At 31.6% G+C, this 26099-nt stretch overlaps 3 protein-coding genes across 6 annotated transcripts in view; 1 reads left to right on the top strand and 2 right to left on the bottom strand.

The window, feature by feature from the left end:
• Hiw (MYC binding protein highwire) overlaps nucleotides 1-26099 on the bottom strand; it is a 209205-nt gene that overhangs the window by 155568 nt on the left and 27538 nt on the right. The gene's annotated exons all lie outside the window — the stretch shown is intronic.
• LOC145977539 (uncharacterized) lies at nucleotides 8538-11242 on the top strand. The gene is made up of 4 exons (XM_083109637.1): nucleotides 8538-8999; nucleotides 9802-9852; nucleotides 10604-10639; nucleotides 10909-11242. Exons 1-4 carry the CDS (start codon nucleotides 8983-8985, stop codon nucleotides 11201-11203), a joined length of 399 nt encoding a protein of 132 aa, XP_082965763.1. The 5' UTR covers nucleotides 8538-8982; the 3' UTR covers nucleotides 11204-11242.
• Nucleotides 10524-13816, bottom strand: LOC145977531 (SNAPIN protein homolog). The gene is made up of 3 exons (XM_083109627.1): nucleotides 13641-13816; nucleotides 12951-13268; nucleotides 10524-12641 (listed from the first exon to the last, which is right to left on the bottom strand). The coding sequence occupies exons 1-2, from the start codon at nucleotides 13790-13792 to the stop codon at nucleotides 12953-12955; spliced, it is 468 nt and encodes a 155-aa protein (XP_082965753.1). The 5' UTR covers nucleotides 13793-13816; the 3' UTR covers nucleotides 10524-12641; nucleotides 12951-12952.

Raw genomic sequence — 26099 nt, 5'->3', positions numbered from 1 at the left:
TTTTATGTCGACGCTTATCTTATTGTCAGATAATCATCATAACCTGATCCGAAATCATGGAATATTATTTTGAAAGTAATATTTTTCGATCTTTCATCTTCCCACAAATTGACCGCAACGTAAAGAGATTGGAAATATTTTGCCAAAAAACTGGGTCATATTTTTATTTTAAAGCGTGTTATTACATTATATTACGTACGTATTAAAATATTTATTTTACAAGTATTTATTTTACAAGTTATTCCATAAAAGCTCAAAATTTCCAAATTTGACATTTCATATGCAATCATATGCAATCAATAGAAATGCGAGTTTCAAAATTAATATATAACTTTAATACCGTTTAATTGTCGGAAGATAAATACGAATGGAACAAAAATCATTCCCAATCTTCAATTTTGATATTTTATTAATGATATTCGTTCGCATTTAATATAATATATAATGACGTACGGTAATAACAACATCGCCCTGAAATTTCGCGTTAAAATGCACATCATCGAGAAGTAAAAACCGCATCGATAAATCGGGCCCGTCTCGATGATTAATAATACCTCGAACGAATTGACCGCCGCATGTTTCCTGAAATACACGTATAAGATCGCATCTCTATCTCGGAAAAGAATAGTTATTTACTCGCTCCTCTGACACTTCGGAGCCACCTGCATTGCAGCAAGCGCAAAATTTCCATACGCGAAACGAGAGACAAATTCACTTCCCATTGTTCACTCGGCGAACGCATCGGGCGTCGTAACCCGGAAATGCAGCTTTACTCGCACCTGTCCCGGTAATACATTTCTTCGCGAGGACGGCGCTTAAATTTCCGACTCTCTGCGAACCGCCATAGTACATAACGGCGGTACTAAAATATACACACACACACACACACACACACACACACACACATATATACAGGGTGACCCATTTTAACTTAGGCAGCCAAATAACTCGAAAAATAAGCAAGATAGAGAAAAATGTTTTAGACAAAAGTTGTATGGTTTCGAGGGGGCCATAAGATGGTATCATTGGTTTGACCTTGAAGAGTCATTTGAAGGTCACGTGAAGGTCACTTCATTTTTTTTAAATGGAACATCCTATATATTTTTGTACATTCTTGTAGCTCATCTCGAGAGCTTTCCAAAACACTATAATTAAGTACATTTTCGTTAAGTACTTTTTGAGTTATGAGGCTTGAAATAATTTCTTAATTTTACATAAACCGTAAAATATCTTGTAAAATATTCATTTTTCGATTACCTTACCTTAATAGTTTTATGTACAAAATAATGAGAGGAATCAATTGGTGTAAAGAAAACACATAGTTGTTTCGAAGAAAAAATATGTAATTTGCAATTAACAATTCCATATTTTTTCTTAAAAACAACTATGTGTTTTCTTTACACCAATTGATTCCTCTCATTATTTTGTACATAAAAGTATTAAGGTAAGATAATCGAAAAATGAATATTTTACAAGATATTTTACGGTTTATGTAAAATTAAGAAATTATTTCAAGCATCATAACTCAAAAAGTACTTAACGGAAAGGTACTTAATTATAGTGTTTTGGAAAGCTCTCGAAATAAGCTACAAGAATGTACAAAAATATATAGGGTATTCCATTTAAAAAAATTGAAGTGACCTTCACGTGACCTTCAAATGACTCTTCAAGGTCAAACCAATGATACCATCTTATGGCCCCCTCGAAACCATACAACTTTTGTCTAAAACATTTTTCTCTATCTTGCTTATTTTTCGAGTTATTTGGCTGCCTAAGTTAAAATGGGTCACCCTGTATATATATATATTTATATATATATAAAACTGGCACGCATGGGAATTATTGTCACGTTGCGTGGCAAAGAGGAGAGACGACAAAAAAGAGAGAAAAGAGAACGTAAAACATCCACTGTGTGCCGATCGAGCGCACCTTCTATCCGCGCGCATCGATAATCCGCGCATCGAGAGATTTAGCTTTGACGACAGTGTGTATTTTTTGCTCCCCTTTTTTTGTATCTCTTTCGTTTATATCAGCACGCGCTTGCGAGTGTTGGACATGCATCGGACGACCTGTTCAAAGAGTCCCGCGACTCTCCTCGCCATTCGTTAGCCGCCGGATAACTTTAATTAGACGAGAGAACGTATCGGTCCTGACGTAGCCGCGAGCTTTTCGACGCGTTCCCTCTTCGACGATACCCGTACATTTGTTTTTTTCAGTCATTTGCAATATACTTTGCAATTGCAGAAAAAATCCAGGAATCATGTAGAAACCTATTTCACGTCTTCAGGAAATCACAAAGGTCTATTTTTTTCATTTAACTTTATATATCTCGAAACTTTTTAAATCCCATGACGGATAATTTTGGGCAAGAGACAATTTATCTTACAATTAAAGGGAAAAATCTAAAAAATCTCCTTCATTAAAAAAATTATTTTCACATAAGTATCTCGAAATTTTTTGAATCCCGTGAAAAATAATTCAGGCGAGAGGGAATTAAATTGATGACAAATTAAGCGTATTTCTTCTTCAACACCTCCATCAGTTTCAAATCCGTCAGTCGCTTCAAAACGTTAATAAAGTCACCAATGATTCCAAACTACTATGATAACTTGACGCCCGTTGGTTGATTGATAGGAGAAGGACAGATACATACACATCTACAGTATATCAATATATGATGTATCAAGCTTCAAAGGATCGTATCCTCACACGTCGGCCTTTCAACGGCCGACACTCTGGTTGTTTTAAAACTCACGCCCACCGCTATCCATACCGCAACGACACAACTTGCCACCCCATCGGACGGCTCTCATCCCTCGAAACGTTTTACGGCGAGACTCCCGTCCCTTCTCCCCCTTCCTAGTCGCAGTTTATTTTTTGCTCCCTCGAAACCGGCCGAAATGCACATGCATAGTCTATCGTCCGCTTTCATAGGGTCCGACACAGCACGCCGCGTCGGTGGAACATCAAACGTACCGCAAGAATTAAAAAAAAAGGAACGAGAGAAAGCGGTGGAACGCCGTTGTTAAGAAACCGGGATTATAATCATCGCTAAGAGCGGAAAAAAAATGATGGCGATGACGAGAAGCGAGCAAAAGTGCGATCGACATCGAAAAATTACGCAACAGATACCAGAAAAGAGATTCTTCTCAATCGCGTTATCGAGAGAGAGACAGAAAGAGAGAGAGGGAACGAAAACGTTGCGAGTCTTACGCGATTTAAAGATTTTCCGAGTTTTAATTAGGTACTCTGTAAGAGAGACATTCTTTTTCTCTCTTCCGTGCACATATTTGTTTGCGTTTCCGCTATCATGGGTGCTATTCCAATTTTACGAAAGATTTCCAGCCATGAGAAAGGGTGTTTCACGATGTTGCGTTCTATTGATGCCCTCTAAATCTTGATTATATCTACAGTGATTCGCGAAACTGTGATTAATGATTTTAAAAATTTTGCATTAATTGTTTTCAGAATATTGATCTTTTAAAAATATATTATTTTTATATTCTTCTTGGATATTTTATTTTTTTATTATATTATTTTATTATATTATTTTATTTTTATTTATATTATTATATTTATATTATTTTTTAAATGTATTATTTTTACATTCTTTATATTATTCTTCTTGAGAAGGCGGCATTTTTCTTATTATATTAAAAAATTGAATTTTAAAAACATCTCATCTAAATTTGTGAGTATAACTTTGTGAAGCTTGTGAACCTGATGTTTGATGACAAGATTTTTATAATTTGACAATACAATATAAATATGATGAATGAAACTATTTTTTAACTACATATATTAAAACGCGAATATACACACATTTTCCGCTTTTCTCGAATGACTGACTTTATATTCGCGTTTCGCTTATTAAAAATAAGCAATAAAAAATTAGTTAAAAGGCTACAAGGACCAACGCAATGGTGGAAATATGCACAAAATAATAAAACGGTTATTACAATAAAATAACCATATGAAAATGTTTATTTAATTTGAACATGACAAACGCCGCGTTTCAATCCAATTCGGATCCTTTTCAATGTCGACATTGAAAAGGATCCGAATTGGATTGAAACGCGGCGTTTGTCATGTTCAAATTAAATAAACATTTTCATATGGTTATTTTATTGTAATAACCGTTTTATTATTTTTTGCATATTTCCACCATTGCGTTGGTCCTTGTAGCCTTTTAACTAATTTTTTATTGATTTTATCTAACGGACCTTTATTTCATTATAATAAAAATAAGCAAACTATAAATTTTTCACAAACTATTCTTTACTTTCGTTTCCGTTTGCTTTGCAACGCGACTTTTTCAGAAAAAACTCGTTTGAAATATAAGAACATTTACGAGCACGCGTAGTTAAGAGTTGTGCTGCTTGCAATCCGCTAGATACCAACGTGCCAGCGTGTTGATAAGAAGAAAAAAATGAGAAACTAAACGGTAGGTAGAATCAAAAATACGACTGTATGCAAAATATCATTTTACATATTCAAGTTTCGAACAATAACTGGAACAGCACGTTGTTCTTATTAATTCAACACGCAACATATGCGCGAAAAAAAGTTTTATAAAAATTTTATTATTATTTAACATCCACAAAAAACGATTAATAATTAAGAAAATTAATTATAATCTATCATCAGCACAAAAATTTTTATAAACGAGCGAGTGAATTATAAATCTTACGACGATTATTTCACCAAAAGATGTCAATTAAACAAATCGTCGAAAATATCTCCTTCGACTGATAACAGCCATCAGCGACTACACCTTGGTGCAATTTCTACGATCCGCAATTTCTTATCGGGAACATGTAAGTCATGATGGCGGCGATCGAGCGACAGTGACAGATGCCAGCGACCCGAGGCAAAAAGATTTTGCCGAAAATGCATTAATGCGGGAAAGAAGGGACATATCGCTACGCGACATGATCCCCGGAAACGAGCGACGTAAACAATTTTAGACGAAGAACGGATTATTTTCCACAAATGCGCCGCAAATTTACGGAGTACGAAGTTATGACGGGGTTGCGACGCGAATACAAATTTATGCGGCCGCGTGTGTAGCGCGACGAAGAGAAAAAAAAAAAGTAAAATACCTTTTTTTTTCCTCCGTTGTAAACCCGTTGTAAAGTTGACTCGAGACACGGGGGAGAAAAAAATATGTACTCGAGCGCGCGCGCGCGCGCGTGTCATGAGTCGAGGGGGTGGCCGCGTGCACGCACCGCGATGTATCCGCGGATAAATATTTATACGTGCACTCACACACGTCGACGTCATACGCATGTACACGCACCGGCAGGAATGGTGTCCCGGTATGTATTTTTGAACGGTCGACATCATACGCACACACGCGAAGCGCGCACGTACGTGAGCCAAGAATTTATTCTTCATTAAATTTTATCTTTTTATATATAATTTAATTATTATTTAATTTAACAGAATGAATGCCGACCTTTAGTGCACGCGATTAAGCCGCATTTCTTAAAGAAAGAAATGAAAAATATATCGATATCGATATTAAAGCGCACGAGACACGTATAGAAACAGCGCGGTGTCCCGCGCGGTATATAGCTGTCTCGCTCGCACTCTCTCGTTCGAGCGTCGAGCGAGAGAGACGGCTATCGGACACCTCTAACTCGGGTATCACGTCTTATAGTGCTTTCTCTCTCGCTCTTGTGCCGTGCGCGAAGGACGCAACATCGGAATGCCCCCCACTACTCTACCCCCACTTTCTCTCTCGTTGCCCGACCTGCGTACATGCGCGCTTCGCTTGTGTGAGTGTGACGTCAGTGAGCGTCACACAAGCATACCGAGACATCATTCCTGCCGGTGCGTGTACATGCGCGCGTTTCTTTCATCGTGAAAAAAAAAGAGAGTCAGTTTTCGCGCGGCTGAGAATTTTGCGCGGCCTCGCGAGGGATGTCATTTTTTTTTTTTTAAGCGACCCTTTATTCTTATACACGATTGTGAGGACAAATTTGATCTTGCAGTTTCGTATATTACAAGAGGTCGAGCTTGTCAAATCATCTTAGCTATAAAAAAATTGTTTGATTGAGAAGAAAGAATATTTTCTCGATTTTTATACTCGCCGGATTCAACATAAATATATAACAACGTTGCGTTAAACACAATTATTATGTTAAATATTTGTATAAAGAAATGATACGAAATACAAACTTCATTATAAAATGCATAAAAATAATATAGAATGGAAATGCAGGTCATGAGGGAATTTATCTTTATCATATTTATCTGATATATTTACCGCAATATATAAATATATTTGTTCATGTGTGTGGAATTTTTAAAGAATCAAGAGTATATATATAATTTCTTTTGTAAATTATTTGTAATTAATTATTATTTTTATTATTATTATTAATTATTATTATTATTTTGTTGAAATCTATTATAAATATCTCCATTTTTCATGTAAACTATTTAAAAATACATAGATGCTAAGTATATTTAGATATTATACGAAAGTTTTATGTAGGACATAAACCTTATTTATACACGATATCATCTTTATACCTTCCTTTCGATTACAAAGCAAATCATAAAGCGTCTAAAAAATGATAAGAGACATTAGTCTCTCCGCAAAATATAGTTTGAGATAGGACAAGAAAAAAAATAGCAAAACGCGTGGAAGGAGTTACGGTAAATTTATCGTTAATATTTTTCGTAAACACGCGCGAAATATGCAGAATCTTGGATTTCCGTAAGAGAGATAAAAAGAATATTTTGTTTTCCTGAAGAGGAAATCGTAGCAGATCGTTGAAAGATATGAAGACTGAAAAATTTATCTGGACGTAAGCAAAAAGTACGCAAGACGCCGACAAAATTTCATTCCGTCTTCAAGCTCGAGCTTCCCTCATCGCAAATCACTCGGTGTCACGTAATTTCGATCCCTAAAAAAATTACCTTTTTAAAAAAAAGGTAAAAAAAGGTGCTAAGTCCGCGTAAAAAACAGTATATGTATTTGCAAAATAGTGTATTATTAACTGTAAAAAACTATTGTAAAAAACCTGTCTCCAAAATAGTGTTATTTTAAAACTGTAAAAAACTACTGTAAAAAACCTATCTTCAAAATAGGATTATTTTAATCTACAAAATAGTTATTTTAATCTGCACAAAATAGTGTTATTTTAAACCGTAAAAAATTGTTTTACAAATTATTTTAATTTTGTGTAAAATTGTATATCCTACAAAAATAATGATATCAAAAAAATTGCGCTAAGTGAAAATAAAAACTTATAAAAATATTTTAACCAAAAGAAGTTATATAAAATGTTGTTTTAATTTTCTACATTATATCCTAGAAAAATGATGATATCCAAAAATTACGCTAATTGAAAATAAAAACTTAAAATATTTTAACTAAAAAAAATTGTACAAAATAATTGTTTTAATTTCCTACAAATAATATTAAAAAGTTGCGCCAACTGAATAAAAATTTTCACTATAAAATATATATTTCTTTTTTATTTCCAATATTAAAAGAAAAATGATATTAAATGAATTGTAATATATCTATTATAAAAAATCGTTGAAAATATGAACAATCATATACATTGCAATAATCATATGCATATATCCTGAAAAGTTTAATTGAAAAAAAAAAAAGGAAATGATAATACAAAATACAAAATTAAAAATTATTAAAAAAATTAAAAATTAGAAATTAATAAAAAAAAAATAAAAATTTATATAAAAATTAAAAATTAATACATATAAAAAAATTTTAGTTAAAAAACTTAGCGCTGCTACGTTGAATAATGTGCTAATGAAATTAGCAGCGCTAAGTTTTTTAACTAAAATTTTTTTATATGTATTAATTTTTAATTTTTATATAAATTTTTATTTTTTTTTTATTAATTTCTAATTTTTAATTTTTTTAATAATTTTTAATTTTGTATTTTGTATTATCATTTCCTTTTTTTTTTTTCAATTAAACTTTTCAGGATATATGCATATGATTATTGCAATGTATATGATTGTTCATATTTTCAACGATTTTTTATAATAGATATATTACAATTCATTTAATATCATTTTTCTTTTAATATTGGAAATAAAAAAGAAATGTACATTTTATAGTGAAAATTTTTATTCAGTTGGCGCAACTTTTTAATATTATTTGTAGGAAATTAAAACAATTATTTTGTACAATTTTTTTTAGTTAAAATATTTTAAGTTTTTATTTTCAATTAGCGTAATTTTTGGATATCATCATTTTTCTAGGATATAATGTAGAAAATTAAAACAACATTTTATATAACTTCTTTTGGTTAAAATATTTTTATAAGTTTTTATTTTCACTTAGCGCAATTTTTTTGATATCATTATTTTTGTAGGATATACAATTTTACACAAAATTAAAATAATTTGTAAAACAATTTTTTACGGTTTAAAATAACACTATTTTGTGCAGATTAAAATAACTATTTTGTAGATTAAAATAATCCTATTTTGAAGATAGGTTTTTTACAGTAGTTTTTTACAGTTTTAAAATAACACTATTTTGGAGACAGGTTTTTTACAATAGTTTTTTACAGTTAATAATACACTATTTTGCAAATACATATACTGTTTTTTACGCGGACTTAGCACCTTTTTTTACCTTTTTTTTAAAAGGGTAATTTTTTTAGGGATATCACTCTTTTTTGTACTATATGTTAAACATCTTTAAATAAATGAGCAAAGAACCCGCCACCACCCCCGTCATATTTCATTAAAATTCGACGGTCCTCTTTGCTTACTATATAGATATTCAGATCCTTCAAACTTCTTTGCTATTCTTATTGCAAAAATAACGGATAATTACAAATCAATATGTCATTAGAAATCTACATTTATTATTCACAATTAATACTTATAAATCCATTAATGAATAATCGTTGCTTTGCTTATCTAATTTATCATTGAATATATAAATGGAACGGAGAAAAAGTGAGTTATTTTCCACTTTTTACAATGGCTAATCGCAAAAGGTAAGCATGAATATAAATACATTATATATATATATATATATATATATATATATATATATATATAAATTTTATTAATATACAAATAATAGATAATATTGGTTAACCTTTATTTTAATCTTTTATCGTAATACACACATTATATGTTGCACGCGTGATACATATTATAAGAAAATATTAAAATAAAGATAAACCAAAACGTTATCTATCATTTTTATAAAAATATTTTATAATTTATATTATATATTTTCACTTCCAATAAAAGATAAAAACAAAAATTAATCACTTATCTATCATTTCTATAAAGATATTTTATAATTTATTATTTTATTATTCTATTATCTTAATCTTTTATTATAATGCATATGTATTGCATGCACAATACTTAGCTAATCTTTATTTTAACCCTTTATTATAATACATAAAATATATGTTATACGCAGAAATACATATAGTTATTCATCGCAATAATTAATGATTATTTTAATCCTTTATTATAATACATTTGTATTGTGTGCACGCAACATATAGCAATATAAATGCATTACAATAAAAGTTAACTAAATATTGTGCACGCAACAAATATGCACAATAAAAGATTAAAAATATATAAAATAATAAAATATTATAAAAGATCTTTATAGAAATGAAATAGTTTATCTTTATTTTAATTCGTTATTGTAATATGTATATGTTGTGCATGCAATACATATGTATTACAATAAAAGAATAAAATAAAGATAAACCAATACGTTTTCTATCATTTTTATACAAATATTTTATAACTTATATTATACATTTACAGTTCCAGAAACGAAAAAGAACCAGCAATTAATGATAATGAAACTCACAAAAGGTAAGCAATGATTATTAATAATATCTATAAAGATATTTTATAATATAATTTATTATTTTATATATTTTATTTCAATCTTTTATTATAATCTTCTATTATAAATGTTTCACGCATGATACTGTTTAACTTTTATTTAAATGTCTTATAATTCATATATGTATTATACATACAAATACATATAATTACTCATCGCAATAACTAATGATTGTTATAATACATATATATTACTATATGTTGCATGCGCAATACAAATACATTATAATAAAAGATTAAAATAGACCATTAAAATTAAAACTAACCATTAGTTGTTGCGATACGTAACTATATGTACTTCTGCGTATAACACATATATATGTATTACAATAAAAGATTAAAATAAAGGTTAACCAAGTATTGTGTGTGCAACTCATATGCATTACAATAAGGATTAAAATAATAAAATATTATAAAATTTTTTATAGAAATGATAGATAACAATCTATTATTTCATTATAAAAATGTTTTATAATCTATTTTAATATTTTATTATCTTAATCTTTTATTATAATGCATATGTATTGCACACACAATACTTGGTTAACTTTTATTTTAACACTTTATTGTAATACATATTGTAATACATATATATAATAAAAATATAGAAATATATAATAAAAATAGATGACAAAGAATTAATTTTTATTTTAATCTTTTATTGTAATACAAAAATATTTTATATTGTACAATATATTTTATACATTTCTATTTTCAGATCTAACGAAAAGGAAAATGAAGAAAATCCTAAAAAGTAAGTGTAACACATTATATTATTAATACATATGCGTAAGAAATGATAGATAACAAGGGAATAAAAATTTATTTTACTATTTTTATTGTAATTCACTTATTGTAATTACTTATTTTTTATTGTAATTCATATTTGTGTTGCACACACAATACATATATGCATTACAATAAAAGATTAAAATGAAGATTAATCATTTATTATCTATCATTTCTACTATCATTTCTAAACATATTTTATAATATATATTTTATATGTTTCCATTCTTTCAGAACCTACAATATGGAAGAAATGGAGCCAGAAATTGAATTGTCGTCCTTTTTACGTGTTGAGGCTGAAGCGGCTTTAAAAGAAAATATAATACTTAAAAAAAAAATACAAAAATTAATGGAAACACAAAAATTAATGGAAACACAAAAAGAATCGCCGCCACCAACGATGGCATCACTACCACCGCCACTGCCGCCGTCAACGTCGTCACCGCTGCCATCGCCGTCAGCGTCGTCACCGCTGCCACCGCCGCCGTCGTCACCGATAACGACAGCGGGGCAAGTAAGAGGTAAATAATTTTGAATTATATAATTGGCACGTTAATTATAAAGGAATCAGCTAAATGAATCAGCTATGTTAAAAGTTAATAAATCTATTACATTTTCAGATTTATGAATTTAACATTGCCCAAAGTATTTTTAGCCTTCTATAGAATTAAAATTTGTATTTTCATGAATTTTTGTGTCGTATAAATTATATTTTACAAAAGAAATTTTTAATTCACAAATAATTATTTTTATATTTTAAAAGGCTAAAAGTATTTTGCGTAATGTTAAATTCATGAATCTGAATGTACATATATTAAAATTAGATTTATTAACTTTCAATATAGTTAATCCGTGCAGTTCTTCTTTAAATATTATATTCAAATAAAATAACATTAAAATATTTCTTTTATTGTAGAACAACCGCGTGCACGATGGGCTAGAGCGGGACGGTCGAGAGGACGAGCCCGAGGCCGAAGTTCCAATCCAAGAACCTCAGCCCGTTATAGAAATAATATTTTTAATTTTTATTAATATTTAAATGTGTATGCGTGTGCGTGTGTGTGTGTGTGTGTATCATCATAACATAGAATATTTTTTATAAATGTGTCTTTTTGTTTTTTCTTTCTATGCTTTGCACAAACTACTTTTTATTTTTCATTTCCTTTTGCAAAGCATAAGCTATTTTTAATTTAAAAAATTTAAATATTCTACGTTATGATGATATAAAAATATGTTTGTATATGTGTACATGCGTGTGCGTGTGTGTATGTAATATCATCATAGCATAGAGTATTTATTTTTTCTTTCTATGCTTTTGCATAAACTACTTTTCATTTTTAATTTTCTTTCGCAAAGCATAAATTATTTTTAATTTTGAAATTTTGAATTTCAATATTCTATGTTATGATGATTTTTTCTTTCTATGCTTTTGCATAAACTACTTTTCATTTTTAATTTTCTTTCGCAAAGCATAAATTATTTTTAATTTTGAAATTTTGAATTTCAATATTCTATGTTATAATGATTTTTTCTTTCTATGCTTTTGCATAAACTATTTTTCATTTTTAATTTTCTTTCGCAAAGCATAAATTATTTTTAATTTTGAAATTTTGAATTTCAATATTCTATGTTATAATGATTATATCAATTGCAATAAAATGAGCATTATATTTTTTCAATGCCATTGCTAGAGCTGTGATGACTATACCAGAACCACTACCTATTTCTAAACAAATCACAGGTTTCATCGCATGCAGAATGTCTAAATCTTCTTCCAAATCATCTATTAAAAGATACGAATCCTCAGAAGGATCATAAACTGTCTTAAGTTCTTCATCTGATAAATTAACTACTGGAGTTTCCATAAAATTTACGGTGAAAATTGTAAGAAATTTCTTTTATAAAACTTGCAAAGTAATCAATGTTAAGTAATAACAATCCGCTGCTTCAGCTCTATTTGACATATCCTATAACAAAGAGAATAGTTATGCATAAAAAATAATACTCTTCGCAACTTTTGTACGCAACTTGTAGTACATGATAGAAGCACAATTTTTTATAACATTCCAATAATTATATATGAAAATTGAAAATGATTTTCAAAATGCTCAAGAATTCTTGTAAAATAGGTAACAATAAGATATATATGTTGCTTGTGTAAGTAAATCGCAATTTTTTATCGTTACAATTCGATGAATAAACATATATTTTGCATAAATAGTACATACTGTGAAAGAAATATAAGAATAATAAATATTCGTAAATTAATTAGTTACATTTAAAATTGTTGTTTCTCAGCTTCCACTTTGGCTGGCTCTTCCTTATCCGACTCAACAGTAGTACTACTATACACAGAACTATTATCTAAGAGTGTTTTTCTCTTAGCAGTGCTCTTTTCGATAGCTTGATGAATTTTGTTTAATCGCTCTTGAGTGGTTTGTAAGATGTTGCTAACAATAGTAATTTTGTGCTTAACATTAATAAGTTTCTTTACATAAGAATCTGTCTCTAGCGGATATTGTAGTGCGTCGTTAATTCTCTGAAGTTCCTCTGTTAAGGATTCAATCCGCTGCTTCAGCTCTATTTGACATATCCTATAACAAAGAGAATAGTTATGCATAAAAAATAATACTCTTCGCAACTTTTGTACGCAACTTGTAGTACATGATAGAAGCACAATTTTTTATAACATTCCAATAATTATATATGAAAATTGAAAATGATTTTCAAAATGCTCAAGAATTCTTGTAAAATAGGTAACAATAAGATATATATGTCGCTTGTGTAAGTAAATCGCAATTTTTTATCGTTACAATTCGATGAATAAACATATATTTTGCAATAAATAGTACATACTGTGAAAGAAATATAAGAATAATAAATATACGTAAATTTGCAAGAAGAAACGCGAAAAATAAATGTTACTATTACTGCATGCGCGCTGAAAACAGAAAACTTGACGTCACCTTGTGGCGCGAATTCTCTCATCCAGTTGATCCACCGTAAGTTTCAAGAGACTCATAAGACCTTCCGTTAATGCATCCCGCGTCGGATTTTCGCAAAAGTCATCTATCTTGTCGTCGATAGATGTATTGTCACTCGCTGTGTCCACGTCCATGTTATAGCTGAGTGAAGTAGACACTACCGTGTCTCTTGATATATATATATATATATATATATATATATATATATATATATATATATATATATATATATATATATATAATCTGAAATAATAATATAGATACAATCTAATCTAAATATATAAATGTTATATGTATATTATTAATTATTTTATATAATTACCTGAAGTGACACACTTAACCTTTTACAACATATTTATAAGCACCGGCTACTAATGCTGCGTCGCGTGAATCACTGCTAGCGCATTCTTGTGGCAGACGTTGGAAACGTATTTCTGTATTTTCTTTGTTACGTTAAGAGGAGTTGATGACGACCATGACGACGTTTCTTAATCGAAATTTTCACATTTCAGACTTTGCATCATGATATCTCCGTTTACAGAGCACGTAGCGCAAAAATAAAAACACTTTTATTATTTAATTTAAACCCAAGCTATCGATTAATTCTACTAAAAACTCGATCCGTTGAGCGGTTATATGAGAAATAAAAATATCGAGTTATACTCTCAATCCGACTCGCGTAATAATACACGGAGTGCATTTTTTGCTTACGCTGGGACTTAGCAAAGACACTACCGTGTCTCTTGACTCAATCCGACTCGCGTAATAATACACGGAGTGCATTTTTTGCTTACGCTGGGACTTAGCAAAGACACTACCGTGTCTCTTGATACATCGCCAGTCATTTTGAGGCCAGTCACCGGGTGTCTGTGAAGCTGGCACGACAATCTACGAATTATAAAAAAATACTAAGAGTTCTGATAGCACTTTTCATAGTTCTATAGTTCCTGATAAAAATTAAAAAGAGTTCCGCATTCCTTATATTAAAAAATCGAAATCGAAAAAATGTCGTGCTAACTTCGTGAATCTAGCACGACACTCTTTCCTCTAAAGTACCAAAACGCGTTGAATATTATGATTATTTTTAGCAAGAGTTCCCGATAGTTCTGTTCAAGTTCAGCCTATATATGCAATTTCAGATCGATATTTCAAAAATTAATAATTTTTAAACAATTTTTAAGATTCTCGCCCAGCATGACATTCTCCCTCTAAAGTACTAAACCGCGTTGAAAATTATTATTTCTAATAACAGTTCTCGATAGTTCTGCTATAGTTCAGCCTATATAGGCAAATTTCAGATCGATATTTCAATAATTAATAATTTTTTACGAATTTTTAATGTCCTCGACCAGCACGACACTTAGTAAAAATGTGTCGTGCTGATGATTTTCCGTAGTTTTAACGGCAGTTCTGGACAGTTCTATATAAGTTCTATCTTTTAGAAACATTTTTACGCAGAGTTTCGACCGATTACTATTTTTTAAATAATTTTTTACAATAACCCAGCACGACACTCCCTCTAAAGTACTGAGACACATTGAATATTATTATTTTTAGCAAGAGTTCCCGATAGTTCTGCTATAGTTCAGCCTATATATGCAATTTTAGGTCGATATTCCAAAAATTAATAATGTTTAAACAATTTTTAAGATTCTCGCCCAGCACGACATTCTCCCTCTAAACTATTAAACCGCGTTGAAAATTATTATTTCTAATAACAGTTCTCGATAGTTCTGCTATAGTTCAACCTATATATGCAGTTTTAGGCCGATATTTCAATAATTAATAATTTTTAACGAATTTTTAATGTCCTCGACCAGCACGACACTTAGTAAAAATGTGTCGTGCTGATGATTTTTCGTAGTTTTAACGATAGTTCTCGACAGTTCTATATAAATTCTATCTTTTAGAAACATTTTTACGCAGAGTTCCGACCGATTACTATTTTTTAAATAATTTTTTACAATAACCTAGCACGACACTCTCCCTCTAAAGTACTAAGACGCGTTGAATATTATTATTTTTAGCAAGAGTTCTCGATAGTTCTGCTATAGATCAGCCTATATTTGCAATTTTAGGTCGATATTCCAAAAATTAATAATGTTTCAACAATTTTTAAGATTCTCGCCCAGCACGACATTCTCCCTCTAAAGTATTAAACCGCGTTGAAAATTATTATTTCTAATAACAGTTCTCGATAGTTCTGCTATAGTTCAACCTATATATGCAGTTTTAGGTCGATATTCCAAAACTTAATAATTTTTTATGAATTTTTAATGTTCTTAACCAGCACGACACTTAGTGAAAATGTGTCGTGCTGATGATTTTCCGTAGTTTTAACGGCAGTTATCGACAGTTCTATATAAGTTCTATCTTTTAGAAACATTTTTACGCAGAGTTCCGGCCGATTACTATTTCTTAAATAATTTTTTACAATAACCTAGCACGACACTCTCCCTCTAAAGTACTGAAACGCGTTGAATATTATTATTTTTAGCAAGAGTTCCCGATAGTTCTGCTATAGTTCAGCCTATATATGCAGTTTTAGGTCGATATTTCAAAAATTAATAATTTTTATGAATTTTTAATGTTCTTGACCAGCACGAGACTTAGTAAAAATGTGTCGTGCTGATGATTTTCTGTAATTTTAACGGCAGTTCTCGACAGTTCTATAAAAGTTCTATCCTTTAGAAACATTTATACGTAGAGATCCGACCGTTTATTATTTCATAAATAATTTTTTACAATTATATTATTAATTGTTGGAATATCGACCTAAAATTGCATATATAGGCTGAATTATAGCAGAATTATCGAGAACTCTTGCTAAAAATAATCATGTTCAACGCATTTTAATACTTTAGAGGCAGAGTGTCGTGCTGGGTTATTGTAAAAAATTATTTAAAAAATAGTAATCGGTCGGACTCCGTGTAAAAATGTTTCTAAAAGGTAGAACTTATATAGAACTATCCAGAACTGCCGTTAAAACTACGGAAAATCATCAGCACGACACATTTTTACTAAGTGTCGTGCTGGTCAAGAACATTAAAAATTCATAAAAAATTATTAATTTTTGGAATATCGACCTAAAACTGCATATATAGGTTGAACTATAGTAGAACTATCGAGAACTGTTATTAGGAATAATAATTTTCAACGCGGTTTAGTACTTTAGAGGGAGAATGCCGTGCTGGGCGAGAATCTTAAAAATTGCTTAAAAATTATTACTTTTTGGAATATCGACCTAAAATTGCATATATAGGCTGAACTATAGCAGAATTATCGAGAACTGTTGTCAAAAATAATTATTTTCAACGCGTTTCAGTACTTTAGAGGGAGAGTGTCGTGCTGGGTTATTGTAAAAAATTATTTTAAAAAATAGTAATCTGTCGGAACTCTGCGTAAAAATGTTTCTAAAAGAAAACTTATGTAGAACTGTCCAGAACTGCCGTTAAAACTACGGAAAATCATCAGCACGACACATTTTCACTAAGTGTCGTGCTGGTTAAGAACATTAAAAGTTCATAAAAAATTATTAATTTTTGGAATATTGACCTAAAACTGCATATATAGGCTGAACTTCAACAAAACTGTCGGGAACTCTTGATAAAAATAATAATATTCAACGTGTCTTAGTACTTTAGAGGGAGAGTGTCGTGCTGGGTTATTGTAAAAAATTATTTAAAAAATAGTAATCGGCCGGAACTCTGCGTAAAAATGTTTCTAAAAGATAGAACTTATATAGAACTGTCGATAACTGCCGTTAAAACTACGGAAAATCATCAGCACGACACATTTTTACTAAGTGTCGTGCTGGTCAAGAACATTAAAAATTCATAAAAATTATTAATTTTTGAAATATCGACCTAAAACTGCATACATAGGCTGAACTATAGCAGAACTATCGGGAACTCTTGCTAAAAATAATAATATTCAACGCGTTTCAGTACTTTAGAGGGAGAGTGTCGTGCTAGGTTATTGTAAAAAATTATTTAAAAAATAGTAATCGGTCGGAACTCTGCGTAAAAATGTTTCTAAAAGATAGAACTTATATAGAACTGTCCAGAACTGCCGTTAAAACTACGGAAAATCATCAGCACGACACATTTTTACTAAGTGTCGTGCTGGTCAAGAACATTAAAAATTCATAAAAAATTATTAATTTTTGGAATATCGACCTAAAACTGCATATATAGGCTGAACTATAGCAGAACTATCGGGAACTCTTGCTAAAAATAATAATATTCAACGCGTCTTAGTACTTTAGAGGGAGAGTGTCGTGCTGGATAATAATAAAAAATTGTTTAAAAAATATTAAACGGTCGGAACTCTGCGTAAAAACGTTTTCAAAGAATAGAACTTTTATAGAACTGTCGAGAACTATCGTTAAAACTACGAAAAATCATCAGCACGACACATTTTTACTAAGTGTCGTGCTGGTCGAGGACATTAAAAATTCGTTAAAAATTATTAATTATTGAAATATCGGTCTGAAATTTGCCTATATAGGCTGAACTATAGCAGAACTATCGAGAACTGTTATTAGAAATAATAATTTTCAACGCGGTTTAGTACTTTAGAGGGAGAATGTCGTGCTGGGCGAGAATCTTAAAAATTGTTTAAAAATTATTAATTTTTGAAATATCGATCTGAAATTGCATATATAGGCTGAACTTGAACAGAACTATCGGGAACTCTTGCTAAAAATAATAATATTCAACGCGTTTTGGTACTTTAGAGGAAAGAGTGTCGTGCTAGATTCGCGAAGTTAGCACGACATTTTTTCGATTTCGATTTTTTAATATAAGGAATGCGGAACTCTTTTTAATTTTTATCAGGAACTATAGAACTATGAAAAGTGCTATCAGAACTCTTAGTATTTTTTTATAATTCGTAGATTGTCGTGCCAGCTTCACAGACACAGTCACCGGTGCGTTTCGACTCCTGAAAAGTTCGCGAAGTGTCAAACGGAATTCCACCCCATCGACGAACGGCGGCTAAATCTTAATTTATATCTCGCGCATGTAGCGAGAGCTTCGATAGCGAAACTGCACCAGCTGCACACCATGGACGGAAATATCATAACATCAGTAACACACATGTATAAAGTCGAGCAACGATTGCATCTCCGTTTCTCTCTCTCTCTTCATCCTTCCTTTCTCTGTCGAAAACACTAGGAAGAGTGGAGTCAGATACAACGCTGCTCTCCCCTGAGGCATCGCACCATGGAAACTCGGCAAACAATTATAACTTCCGGTGGGAAACAGCGGTATATATCGCCGCCGAGAGCTGCCGTTGCGCATGTTGCGAAACGCTACATTTATGGTCCCGTTGGTGTTATCGGGCTCCGGAATTTCTGCTTTCGGAATTTCTCCAGTTTTACCGCGCCAGCTTGCGGTCGCCAACCATCCTCGACAACGATTACCTTTCTTAGCGCAGCGCACGATTCGATTCATCCCCCTCGGCACTGTTCGCTCGGACGCGGATCTCCTCGTCCGCCATTAAACCGGGGGCGCCCTATCTTTGATGGGAATATCGTATCACTTTAACCTTTCGCATTCTTCATGGGATTCCTTCTTTCGCGTCAGCTGATTCGAGGCTATTTTCGAGCAAACTACTAATACGTGAATAATTAATTATCGCGCTCTTCCTCCCCGTAAAAAAATTGAAATTAACAATGATCGGATAGAATTGGAGCGTTAACAAGGCACAAGTTTATTCTTTCACCCGCGATTTATTTACGATCGAAATATTGTAATAACAGGGTGTATACTCAGATGCTGTAAATAAATTCTCTGAGAATTTCGTGATTTTCCAGGTATTTATGTTTAAAATTTCTAGGTAATTAGAATTTATATAAATACAACATTTATATAAATACAAATTTTAAAATAAGTTTATTTATTGCATTTATTTATTACATGAACTTTATACTCTAACATAAATAAAACATTTTAATATATTTTGAATTTAAAAAATTTCAGATATTGTTTTAAAATAAATATTAAAATATATTCAAATTTATTAAACATTTTTTTTTTAATAAATATTAAAATATATTCAAAGGGCCTAGGGGGATAAGCATGTAAAAGTTGCCCCCGCCCGTATCAAGTCGAGATTGGCATCATAGATTGGCATCTATGTGTCTAAAAAATCCTGTAAATATCAACCTTAAAATTGCATTTTTGTAGGAGTTATGGAGAGGGAAAGCAAAATCAAAAAAGTGATTTTTCTCGAAAACGACTGAACCGATTTTGATGAAAAAAATATATGTTATGAACATCAACAAGACTATTTTAAGAATAAATTAAAAAAAAAATTCTGACCAAAAATACGAGTAAAAAAAATTTTTGAATTTTTCAAAATGTTTTTTGAGGTTATGTTTTAGAGATACACCTCCAATTTTTTTTTTTTTTAATCTTAAAATGTCTGCTTTAACATCTATTTTTTCCAAATTTTTCGTAGAGGTACTTCATGGCGAAAAATGATGAAAATCATGCATGCGGCGCGGTACCACGCTTTCACAGAACACTCTCGCTCCAGGCGCGTATATCGAATGTTCTAGTCTGGTTAGTATGCTGGATTCTTGAATTATTTTACGACAAAGTTAGTAAGAATTTAGATTTTATTTTTACTTGTACGTTTATTTTAAGCGCCTTTCGAAAAAGTTAAGTTTTAGTGAAATTATGATTTCTGTAACGATACCTACGTGATTCATCAGATCAGATGAAATAATTGAAAATCTATTTCGTGAAAAACGGTTAAAAAGAATGTTAACATTTTATGTATATAAAGTATTTAAATAAGGATCGTCAGTTCGTCAGATCTGCAGTTAGTCTATAAAAATAAGTGTCCAGAATTCACTATGAAAAGGATGCAGTACGGTTTTGAACTCCTTATCGGAGTGCTTTGTTAGTGTGAGTCCCCTCGCCTCTCAGAAAACCGGGTACTTTTTATAGGAGATGAGATTATTATTTTTTTAATCTTCATCACTATCACTCTCAATTACTGGAATGTAATTGTATTTCTTGAATACTTCGCTGAGTATTTCGGCCGGTTTGAAAATTTTTGATAAATACCTAGCATGAGATAAATAATACACCACTGCAGCAATATGGGAGCAACAACCAACAGACCGTTTGCCATTGGCACATTCACATGTGTAATGTGTCAAACCAGAAACACCAACACTGTTAGGTTTATATCTTAAGAAGCATCGATATGCTGTTCGACAAATATGACGAGATGGAACTTTCAATTTGAGTACATTTGACTGATCTTTAACATACTCAATTTTTAGTTTACCATCTTTGTCAACCATTTCTGCCAAATATGATATGGCTTGACCGCGTTGGTATGAACCGGTGAATAAGATTTTCAAATCTCTTTCTGTCATTTCTACTAACTTTGTCGTAAAATAATTCAAGAATCCAGCATACTAACCAGACTAGAACATTCGATATACGCGCCTGGAGCGAGAGTGTGCTGTGAAAGCGTGGTACCGCGCCGCATGCATGATTTTCATCATTTTTCGCCATGAAGTACCTCTACGAAAAATTTGGAAAAAATAGATGTTAAAGCAGACATTTTAAGATTAAAAAAAAAAAAAATTGTAGGTGTATCTCTAAAACATAACCTCAAAAAAAATTTTGAAAAATTCAAAAATTTTTTTTACTCGTATTTTTGGTCAGAATTTTTTTTTTAATTTATTCTTAAAATAGTCTTGTTGATGTTCATAACATATATTTTTTTCATCAAAATCGGTTCAGTCGTTTTCGAGAAAAATCACTTTTTTGATTTTGCTTTCCCTCTCCATAACTCCTACAAAAATGCAATTTTAAGGTTGATATTTACAGGATTTTTTAGACACATAGATGCCAATCTATGATGCCAATCTCGACTTGATACGGGCGGGGGCAACTTTTACATGCTTATCCCCCTAGGCCCTTTATTAAAAATATTTTTTTTTAAATAAATTAAAATAAATATTTATATTGAATAATATATGCTGGTGTAGCGTAGATTGCTGATATAAAAAAATTACAATTAATTAAAAAAAAATTAAAATAAAAAAAATTATCAAAGAAACCATTTTTAATAAATTGCCCGAGTCCCAATAAAATTCCATAAGAATTCCCTGATTTTTTTTCAAGGTAAAACAAAAATTCCAGGTTTTCCAGGTTTTTTCGAGAAACATACATCCTGAATATATAATGAAAAAGATTTTAATACGAATAAAAACTTGAAACGAATCTATATTCTTGTAATTGTTCGGATAAATTCCTGTTTGAAAGAACGTGTTCGCGAACTACGAATAAACGTTTCTTTCTTTTTATTTATCGTTTGAGATGAAATTTCGCTTGAGCCTGGTCTCCGATGAGTCCTTATCTCTACATTCCACGTGCGTACATACGTAACGACGTAATGTTCACGCGTAATCCCCTTCGTCGTCGCGTCGCAAAGTTTTCCCATTTGGCGAGGGAGGATGTGTGCGCGCTACTTTTGTTTTCACTGCGTAAAACAAATTCCCAGGTATATTCTACGAGTACTAAGCGAGCGAGCTCCATTTGACAAGGTTGCATCCCGCGTTTTCTCATCTCCTACTCGAGATACCGGGAAATTGCAAAAAGTCATCTCTTCGTCGAATTCACGAATGGTATATGGCAGGTTCATCTTTTTTTCCCCAAGAAAAGCTCGTACGAAGCGCACGAATGTTCGAAGCATTTCAGGAAAAAGTCGTTAACATGAATATCAAAAAAGCAGACTCATATCAGCCTGAAGCATTTCTCCGGAAATAGAAATCTTATAGGCAAACGCATTTTCAATGATTCCACGACGCAAAGATAGTCACGAAATATTAATGAATATAAAAAATCAATTTTTAATTATTAATAAGCCCTCGATTTAAGATAGCAAAATCATAAACATCAACCTTCGAAGATCAACGAGAAAAATTAAGGCGAATATTCATACAATTGCTAGAAAAATAAATATATAAAAATAATATAAAATATAAAAAATGTATAAAAATAATATCCAATAGAAAAATTACTATTTTGCATTCGTTTAATTATTAATAAACCCTCGATATTTAAGATAGTAAAATCATAAATATCAACCTTCGAAGATCAACGAGAAAAATTAAGGCAAATATTCATACAATTGCTAGAAAAATAAATATGTAAAAATATATAAAATATAAAAAATGTATAAAAACAATATCCAATAGAAAAATTACTATTTTGCATTCGTTTAATTATTAATAAGTCCTCGATATTTAAGATAGCAAAATCATAAACGTCAATCTTTGAAGATCAAGAAAAATTAAGGCGAATATTCACACAATTGCCAGAAAAATAAATATATAAAAATATATATAAAATATATAAAATATAAAAAATGTATAAAAATAATCCAATAGAAAAATTACTATTTTGCGTTCGTGAGAAAAATTATAGACATAGTTTCGGGCGCGACTTATCGTTGTAAGTAGGTCAAGTCTGTATATCTACGGGCAATTAATCATCTGTTCAGGTGAAATAAAAAAAATTATCGGATCGCGGCATTAATGCGTATGAAAAATGACCGGTTAATAATCAATCGAGATCGCTATCGGTGAGCATGTGATATCAATTTAGAATACTTAATACTCCTCTTTCGCGCGCGTGCGCGAACGTGCGTTTCCGATCGACGTCACGAGAAGGGGGTCACTTTTTCAACGTCATAACGAAATTGGAAAACCTATCGAGGGCCGCCTCGGTCACGATTAATCTTGAACGACACTCGGATCGCAAGCTTTTCGATATTTTACTCGCGCGATGTGACGTCCGACTGTACTGAGAAAAAAAGAGAGACGAAGAGAGAGAGAGAGAGAACAATGTCAATGGGTGAAGGAAATGACCGGGCGACAAATCGATCATCGAAATACGTTTCTTATCGGGCCGCCAGGGTCTCCCCACGAACTTGAAGGTGAAAAGTTGATCCCTCGCGTGAGATTTCGGCTCGAGGTTTCAGCGACGCAACGTAATGTCACGACATGGCTTCGCGCACCCACACACGGAAGAGACGAAATCAGGTACAAGTGTAAGGCTGCGTGCACAATTAGCGACCGATAAGCCCGCGATGACTTGCGAGCCATGAATGGTTGAGTTGAGCAAGCACGCCTGTCACGTTAAGCGAAACTCGCAAACGGACGTAATTTAATGAATGTTACTACACATGTACATGTGTAGTAACATGAGAACAGGGCTTGAGACCAATATTATATTCACGATCTTCGATCAACATTGATGATCTGTCATGCTATTATCGCGGTTCTATTGTTGCGAGCAAGCACAGGAATAACTATCCTCCATCGAAACTTGGATTTATTAAAGTTGTACCGGCTCTAAAGCAAACTTTTCCAGGGCAAACTCAGTTATATTTCGATTATTATATAACATTCATGACTTGAATTTTCAGAGCATTATCATTCTTACCGCCGATGCGTACGCATTCATCAAATTACTCGCGCTCGTCTGAATAATAATCACAAATATACATTATTTTAAAATTCATAAATAAATGTATACGTCCATTTCCTCTCTCTTGAATTCAAAGTTCATCGTTTGTCATTTGTCGACTTATCGGGGAAACAATGTGACTTTGAAAAAATGGAAAAAACCTTACAAAAATAAATCGGAAAATTGAAATAAATATCAGTAGCCATATCAATTATAAAATATTTTCGCGCCACGATATAAAACTGTCGCGATCTCGACACATAACATCTTTGGAATTATGGCATGAAATTGATGGTGAAAAATTGTCGTTATCGAGTTACGAAACGCGAATCGTCGTATACTATTACTCACGAAAATGAATGACGTGTCGCGTGCGCTCTGCCTGTATTTTCCTTTGTAAAGCTCTTGCTTTACAAGATTTTCGAAGCGCGGATCGATGGCATTGGATAGAAATCCGATGTCCCGAAAATCCATGTCAAAATATCGCGATGTAACGGCAGCAATAACGCCTTCGTCGTTTTAGAACGTTGTAATGTCAGCCGTGACATCTTGTCAGAAAAGCAAATAGCGGAATCAATTTTTAGAAAGTAAGAAAAAAAGAGAAAACGCTCCACAATGTCGTTGATATTTTTCTTGCTCAAGCTTTGTGCACCGATTTGTATAAGAGAAAATATGATCGTCTTCTCGATACGAATAATAATTCAAAGAGGAAGCAATTTGTAAACTTATAAATGTATACAATATAAAAATTTCGAGCTCGCAACAATATCGTTAAAAATTCATCGAATAATGACAGCGAATAATGTCTTGAATCCTATAAATTTATAAACGCTATTAAAGATTTACGAAATGCAAAAGGGGAAATCAACATCAAAATACGAAACGGCTCTACGCTTTTATCACAAGCAATTTATCATGAGTTGTCAACCTAGATAATTCAAAGCAGTTATTAGCTTTTCAAACTCCGTTTCAGACTTTATTTAAATATCTCACCTTCCTCCGATCTGATAACAAATATAAAAGATAAATTATGACAATATATGCACAAAACTTACATTTTTCTCGAAAACACAAAGTCGAGGTCGAGATAAATAGAGAATAAAATTTTGATAAAAAAAATATTCAAGTAAAAAAAAAATGTTCTATAAAATAAAATATTTCTCTCCATAACTGAGGATCTTCCGGTCCTAATAGATTAAAATATTGCCTAAGGTTTTTTCCAGATGATCGATAATAAAAATAAATTCTTTGCCATTAAGAAAGGAAGATGCAATCGTGCAAGAGCAAGACTTAACAGCCTTATCAGCCACACTTTATCGTGACTGATAAAAAGTTTGCAGTATAAGATGTGTAAGACGGCGAAAGAGTCGAATAAGGTCGTACGGTAGATACCTAATGAGATAAGAAAAAAAAGACGGAAAAAAAAGACGCGAAAAAATGTGTTCATAATTTTTTCCACTAATTGACACATTGTTTTAGTGACATGTCGACTGCGACATGATGAAAACGATAAATATCTATTAGATATTCACGAGAGATAGCTGGCACGCTTGACGAAAACGCTTAATCGAGAAAATATGACTCCTTCTTGTCCAGGAAAAAGAAGAATTTATTCTTGAAAAAACGCAATACGCTATTCAATAAAAAGCAAAAAATATAATAAGAGAAAAAATATAATAAACTATTCATTGTGGCATAAATAAAAGACACAAGGCAAACAGCTGTTTAGAGAAAGGCATCTGTCAAATGTGCGGGATCGCTCGAATAACGATACGAAATAAACGCGTAACGTATGCAAAGCGGAATCTAAAGATTAAGCGCGCTAATTAAAAAGGCGTTAGGATTTTCGCAAAAGGACGGGGATACGAGGAGAAACAAGAACGAGATGCGCCGCAACGCAGCGGAGATCACACTGAGTGCCTGGTCGAGGGAGGGAAGT

This window comes from Camponotus vicinus, unplaced genomic scaffold (genome assembly GCF_025532165.1).
Source record: "Camponotus vicinus isolate PSW18456_S1 unplaced genomic scaffold, iyCamVici1.0 SCAF_1, whole genome shotgun sequence".
Lineage (NCBI taxonomy): Eukaryota > Metazoa > Arthropoda > Insecta > Hymenoptera > Formicidae > Camponotus > Camponotus vicinus.
The sequence above is the reverse complement of the archived record's forward strand: the minus strand, read 5'-3'. Positions and strand labels throughout refer to the sequence as shown.